Source organism: Ochlerotatus camptorhynchus, unplaced genomic scaffold, assembly GCF_037179485.1.
Source record: "Ochlerotatus camptorhynchus isolate MF236.1 unplaced genomic scaffold, CSIRO-AGI_Acam_v1.1 ptg000196l, whole genome shotgun sequence".
Classification (NCBI taxonomy): domain Eukaryota; kingdom Metazoa; phylum Arthropoda; class Insecta; order Diptera; family Culicidae; genus Ochlerotatus; species Ochlerotatus camptorhynchus.
In genome coordinates, this window is record NW_027040686.1 from 5,133,779 (window position 1) to 5,141,405 (window position 7,627).

The 7,627-nt window shown below is 40.9% G+C and overlaps 1 protein-coding gene across 1 annotated transcript; it reads right to left on the reverse strand.

The window, feature by feature from the left end:
* Positions 1-6,711: 6,711 nt before the first annotated feature.
* On the reverse strand, positions 6,712-7,416 carry LOC135702691 (uncharacterized). The gene has a single exon (XM_065223716.1). The coding sequence runs from the start codon at positions 7,414-7,416 to the stop codon at positions 6,712-6,714; it is 705 nt and encodes a 234-aa protein (XP_065079788.1).
* Positions 7,417-7,627: the final 211 nt, after the last annotated feature.

Consider the following 7,627-nt stretch of genomic DNA (forward strand, 5'->3'; position numbering starts at 1 on the left):
AAAAACATGGCTTGAACTGACTGATTAAACCTTTAACAGTCCTGCACAATGTCATGGAATGTGTGGATTTACAGGGTGAGGCAGAGTAACTGTCACCGATTTCACACGTATTATATTCTCAATGGGTAAAATGGATATATGTTCAAGTAATTTTGTTTTAAAGTGTGTACAAATGTCATTTTGTAAAAGTAGTAGGATTTGAAATTTCATTCGTTTTCGATCTCAAGCAGCCATGTTATAAAATTTATAACATGTATAAATTTGTGTGTTATCGTTTTGAAGCTGAAATCTGTCCGAGTGAACGAAAAATTTATTTTTCGCAACATTCTAGAGGTTCAAAGAAACCATGCTTGGAAAATCCGTTCAATATTAGGGATTAAACGCATCGCCAGGACTTCAGATGTGCTGGAATTTAAACGTGCGTGTCAACTGTGGCTCAGTTTCGTGACAAATTTGGGTGGTAATAAAGTTAAAGGGAGAGAGATTTGAATTTAAGCATCCTAAGTAGAAGGTTTTATATGTTGTATATCTGAAATATACTGATCTTAAATTCTTACAAGCGTTCAATCGTTATGGCTATTTTTTGTTAAGTGACAGTTACTCCGTCTCACCCTGTAATGTTAGCTCTAAAGAAAGAAAATACATGTTCTGAAACTCGTTTCCACGCAACAAATACCCGTTTGGCAGCGCCGATCGATAAAATCATTTTCAGATCCAATGATTTTCGCTTTTGCAGCGGAAGCATTCATCTTTCAGCCCACCATAGCATATTTATCACTGAGCATTGGTCACGCTACCGCGAGCGCAATACCTTTCTCATCCGTCAATCGAATACAGTACAAAAGCCCCGTCTGAAGTCCCGACTCTTGAGCGAACAGTCAACAAACGGAGAATCTTTGCAGCACTCCGAAAAGCTCACGCCACTTCCTTTCATTAGTCTTAATGAATTCTCTTTCAATTACTTCCCTCGTGTTTCGTTCTAGCAGACGCCGGCGGTCGTTGGTCGTCGTCGTCGTCGTCATCAATGACTGGCGACGATGCTCGGTTGGTACTCAAAAACATACGTACTTTTCCCAAAAAAAAAAAAGATGTCCACCCGGTGGTGGAAAATGCGAAACGTCAGAAGTGAGTTTCACCGTCACTTCAAATGGAAAGAAGTGCTACACACCTGGAAGCGCTTTACCACTTCCTTGTTACTGGGATGCACATCCATTCATTCGGTGCCTCCTTGAGAATTCACCAGAATTTTCTGAACAAAACAAACCGGGAAGCTCGCGACGACAAATGACGATTGCGATGATTCCCGAATAAAAATATAATTCATCCAACGCAGTATAACTGAAATTGCATAATTTAGCATCAACCTATATTCCATATGGAACTAATTTAAATATGAACGTTAACAATTTCCAGGTATAAGGAAAAACTACTTTGAATACGCAATCAGTCCTGGGTAGTAGCTGATTAGATTGTAAAACATTTTCGTCGGGTCGTGATAAACTTTTTTTTTCGGGCCTGACGAGTCACGTCTCAAGGGGTTTCTTCGCTCAAGAGTGAATGTTTTCACTTTCAGTCGAAAAGCTCTTTTGAAATGGGTACCCCAATCGTCCCCAGCCCTGTTCCGCGCAACGCTGCTGAATTGAAGGCCAAGAATCGCCTACGGGTATCGCACGAAGCTGGTCTGTTCTGTTATTTATTTGGCAAATAGTTGAAACCGACGGTGAAAGCAACGGCGCTGACAACCGGCAGGTGTTGTGTTGGGTTTTTTTTTTAAATTTTGCACCGAGTTTGAATAGGCGAAAATTTGGCGCGACAAAAACACTTGTTTTGCACAGTTTTGAATAGAAAGGATGTCCCGTTGTTTCGTGCTAGAAGCACTTGAGGGATGTTTTGTATGACTTGCGTACACACTAAGCAGCCGGTTTGAAGAACCTCAAATGGTCGAAAGGATTTTTCAAATTGGAAAAAATTCTGCCGAAATCTTAAAAGCACACTGTAAACAGTGATTGATGATTGGAACAATTAAGCACCCAATTTTTGTTTTATTTTGTAAACATTTTATCACTGTTGAGTTATTCGTGGCTTGTCCGGGATGATATTTGAACTAGTGACTTTGGCGTGAGAGGTACACAAGTCTTCAACAAAACCTCTTGAAATGCAATGATCTGCTTTGTGGAAGACATAAACTCATTACTACAAAAAGTTAGAATTTGCATGTGTTATACTGGTTTAATAATAACTCAGGTGTATATTCCAAACGATACAGAATAACATGTTAAGCAACGTCTTCGAACACACCTAACCTCAAAACCGTAAAATAGAGAGAAAAACTTTTTGATCGTCATTTTTCCGAATCGTGTCACTGTTGGCCGGAGCCGTCTGCCAGCACCCAATCAATTAGCAACGATAGTAGATTCTTCCGAATGAAATTACAAACAACTAACTCCGAGTTGTTAGGCTCTTTCGGTTAAAATCAGCTGATTGATCTTAAAAGTTTGCCGCCTTGCACCAATCTTCTGTTAATAATTAATGAAATAGCTATTTGTGTCTCTGCTAGAATTTATCACTAACCAACAACCTCATTGTTCCACTGGTTACAATTTTATGTCGGAATTTTTGGTGAAAATTTTCAATGATTTCCACATTCTGTTTCTTACACCGAAATCGAAAAGCTTCATGACAAAGTTATGATGATATTGAAAGTTGACAGTGAGGCTCACTTAAACAGTAATTGAGCCAATTTCTTCCGAATCATCAGTGGAATCCTTCATTTCCCTCCCACAGCATCAAACGATTAGAGAACTTTGTCCCATCATCGTGCCACAATTAGCACTCAATAGTAATAATTGTGCGACGACACCGCACCGTTTGAGAATCGAATATTTTATGCTGACGAAAAACAAGAAAATCACCATTCTCCTGAAACCCAAAAGCTTATGAATAATTTTCACCAAATTTTCCCACCCCACAAATTGTGCAAACAAACAAACACTCGATCACGCTGGGACGCATCATGGTCGGTGTTTCAGGAGAATCGTTTTCCGCGTAACCGGGGCGACTGACAGGAGATGATTAGTCTTTCGTGCGCGCCTCACCCAATAATGGCAGCGGTTTAAAATTCTAGACGTTTCATTAGGAAATTCGGATCATTAATTATTAATATCTTCGAGAATCGCCTCTTCTTCCAGGGACGATCCAGACAACTTGAAGTTTTTGTTTGTCTGTTTTGTGGGGGTATTAATCGACTTCAGGCGAGACCGGGCGCTTGCTGATGCTAGGCATTTAATCGTTAGCGAAATGCAAATTAACTGAGAACACAACGGACGTGATAATGGTTGGTGAATTTTTGATCCACGATAGGCCTCTTTGGGATTACCTGCAATGAGAAAAGAACCGAAGAAATCATTAGCTGTTTGGTATATTACGTTTTTTTTTTTGGGAGAAACATTGTTATTCTTAACTTAGGATTACTAGATAAGATGGATCAGACATGTTTGTTGACTGCAGACAAGAAAATTGCTAGTCAAGGTCAATGGTGAAAAGAGCAGACGCCCCTGTCAGTTTGATTGATTGCATTTTCATGTACAATCAAACGGCAAAAGGTAAGGTCAAAGTTACTGGGTTACTGTATGGGTAACGAATTGCTTGGTGGATTGCTTTGCTGTGCTTTACTGAAAATAAGTTATATTTGAACGGATGATGACAATATTGTATGGCGGCTAACGCAAAACTTGCAGGCCTCCAACATCCTTAATCCTAAGATCCCCTTCCATTCCAACCTTTTTACCAATTGTAGTCCATAGCCTACACACTATGAAATATCCATGTAAATGTCGGTGCCCTGAGACCAACATATGCAAACGACCTTATGAGATATGTTTCGGTTTTAGAACACTAAATGTTACATAACATATTTTTTATGTTCCTGAATCTATTTATACATAAAATCGAACTCAAGTTCCACAACCAGTCTAGAACCCAGGACGTTGGCTCGGATACACTATTCCACATCAGATATTGAAAATGGAATTGCTTTTTCAAATCATAAGTAAGAAAAGTGCTGCTAACTTGATTTATGATTGCTTCACACAAACATAGCATGAGCATGAGCATGATTGACCGCCCACGGCCGGCCGCGCCCGAACACAGGTCAAGAAAGGAAGGGGTAGGAATGTGTTGACGTGACACTCGCTTTGATGGATGCCGAGAACACCTCTGCACTTCCACGAGGATGGTGGGATATTGGGTAATAGGGTTGGGTTTGTAGCAGGGTTCGGTTTGGTAAACGATAAGCTGAATTGATGTCCTAACGATCATATAACGCAAAGTAGCTTGGGATTGAACCCACGGTCTCTTGCTCAGTAAGCAAAAAGGTTTGCCGTTAGGCAGACGAGCTCCTTTTCAAACATCGATTTTCTGTTATTATCATGTAGTCATGTTAACAAATAAAACGATTAACGAATCTTGAATGTGGGTGGGCTTGAGATTAGACTCATGATGTTCTGCTCAGTAAGCAAAAACAGTTGCTCTAAGGCCACCGAGCCCCTCATATCACATTATACCGTTACTCAAGTTGTTATAACTATTCAAACCCGGCACCGACGACAGCGAAAAGTTTAAATACAGCAATCTTACCACACATTTTTAATATGAAAGGACCTGGGACCGCGTTTTGCCACTGCAACCGACGATCTTTCAAATTCTAAAACTTAAAGCTACGAAAGAGTACTTAGGCCTTCATTAAGTTCCACTTTCACGCGACGTTCGATGTTTCGATTTGCTCTTTACGCATGGTTCAGGCAATCATAACAATCTATGACCGATGTGACGATTGCTTAAGCCCTGTTTAAACAAGCTATTCAAATGAATTTACGTTCTCGAATTTCACTTGGTATGTAATGAACAATGATTGCTTCACACTAACATACACATGAAAAAAATGCGCCAATAAAAACATATGAAGTGTTCGATAAAAATCGCAGGAATTTCAAGAATATTACATTTTTTTCCAATGCTCCATATAGAAGAATTGAATTTCTTTATGGAACATTTCTTATTTTCGAGGTGAAATTTTTTAAATTTTCCGGAGCTATATCCATTTGGTTTAATATTTTTATAATTTTTCATTGGTCATTTTGACTTAATAATAGATTCATCTGCTTTTATTTTATGCGTTAGAATTTGAAACTTTATTGAACTTAGTCATTGAAAAATGGAAATAGAACATTTCCCGATTTTCCTTGACAAACAGTGCATTCCACCGCTGTAAATGATCAGATTTGTGAACGTTTTATAAAGTGCATCTTTTGGCAGTTGACTTTTTGGTTGAATGTTTATAGAAAATACTAATTTTTCGTCATTTTGGGTAGCTGAATCTGCAACTAAATTCAAATATTTGAAAAAAATTAGCGTTTCCGTGCCTAAAAAAAAAAAATATTGTCTTCAGTTAGGCTTAAACCTTCTTTGCTCCAAGATAGTTGAATGCTAAGGACGATTATGGATTGATTTGGTGACATCAGTCCAATTTAAACATTTATTATCACCATGACAGATAATGGCCATTTTGTTACTCAGGAATAGCTCGATCGCACGTGATATATTGTTCGGTTGATGTGGTTGGAAACGTGTTATTAGCCAAACGTTGGGAGCTCATAGCCTAGCCAGTAAAGACACGGTATTACCAAGCCGGAGGCGGCGGGTTCGATTCCCGGTCCGGTCGAGGGAATCTTTCGGGTTCGAAATTTTCTCGACTTCCCTGGGCATAGAGTATCATTGTGCTTGCCACACAATATACAAATTCATGCATTGGTATTGGCATCGAAAGCTCTCAATTAATAACTGTGGAAGTGCATTTAGAACACTAAGTTGAGAGCACGCAATAAGCTAATATGCGCTAAGCAATAAGCTTGAAATGCGAATAAGAAGAAGAAGTATTAGCCAAACGTTCACTTTGAAATGGGGTGCATTTAAAAAAAGTAGGGTGCTATTGCGACACTTGAATAATTGGACTTCATTGTGTTTGAAAAACTTTTTTTATGTCCACCATGTATCTTCTCTGATATTTTACTGAGTTTACTAGTTACAGGATAAATGAGCAATTAGGTTGCAATTAAAAAAAAAAAAGAACGATTGGGCTGTGAAACTGCTCTAATTTTTTTTTTTAATTTGTATTAATGAAGGTCTGGGAGCGTTTTTTGACGATAGACGTCTTGCCGCACTAGAAGGACTTTCTTCGCTAGTAGATCACTAGCACCAAGACGAATTCTGCAGTAATAACTGCCCAAAACTGAGCCACCGATCACTAAGTCCCTTCTTACGGGGAGACTTTAATGCACACTCGATCACTTTGTCATCGACCGACCAAAGAAACAGACGACGTAAGTTCTGCTTCCTTCAACGTGTATTTTGTAACTGTTGTAAGTATTCCGGATACCAACGGGACCAGATTTGCTGCACACGCTTCTGGGTCAATTCCCAGTGATTCAAGCGATTATCCGATGTCTCCTTCCAATTCAAATCAGGAACCGCTTGAAGATTACTTCCAACTAGGAAGTGTCCTGGAGTCAAGACGTCAATGTCGGTGGGGTCCTCCGGAATTGGTGTGAGGGGTCGAAAGTTAAGACACATCTCGACTTGCGCCAATAAGGTCAGAAGATCTTCATAAGCTATATTGACATTACCGATCGCCTTCAGAAGGTGTGTCTTCGCCGATTAAACGACGGCCTCCCAGAGACCTCCGAAGTGTGGTGCTCGGGGCGGAATGAACTTCCACGAGATTTCGTTGGATGAACACCAGTCGAAAATTTGTTCACGATCGGAAGTTTCGACCTTCAGCATGCGGTAGATCCTGTTAAGGGCATGCGAAGCACCTTTGAAGGTAGTTGCATTGTCGGAATGGAGTTCGACGATCTTTCCTCGACGGGCGACTAGGCGACGGAGTGCAGCTAGAAAAGCAGTGGTTGTTATGTCACTAACCAGCTCAATATGGACAGCCCTGGTTGAGAAGCAGGCGAAAATTGCCACGTACACTTTCGTGGGGCCACGCTTTCGAATTGCAGACTTTACGTAGAATGGTCCACAATAATCGACACTGCACACGGAAAACGGACGCGTCGGCGAAACTCGCGATACCGGCAGATCGGCTGTGCTCTGCTGGACTAGAGTGGGCTTGGATCGGAAACAAGTGTGGCATTGGTGGTAAACGGACTTGACAAGATTTCTACCACCGAGGATCCAGAACTTCTGGCGAAGAGTGGCTAACAGGAGTTGTGGACCTACGTGCAGTAGTCTTACGTGGTAACTGCTAGCCAGCAGAGCAGCTAGTGGATGTTTGGCGGACAACGCGATTGGATATTTGATCACGTCGGACAGCGCGGCATTACGGAGACGACCACCAACGCGGAGTACCGTCTTCATCTACGAACGGTGTTAACCATTTCAGTGCTGATGACTTGGCGGCACGGTCGCCGTTTGAGAGATCTGACAGCTCCTCAGTGAAACTATCGCGCTGTGCTAAACGGCAAAGTAGTTGTTCGGCGTATTGTAGCTCGGCAGTGTTCAGTGGTAGAACGGAAGATGATTTATCTCGGACGTTCCCAGAACGATGCAGCTGTGCGCGATCCTGCAA

Bases quoted from the DNA above. Each gene is read 5' to 3' on its own strand.
- LOC135702691 (XM_065223716.1), bottom strand. From the start codon at position 7,416: ATGAAGACGGTACTCCGCGTTGGTGGTCGTCTCCGTAATGCCGCGCTG.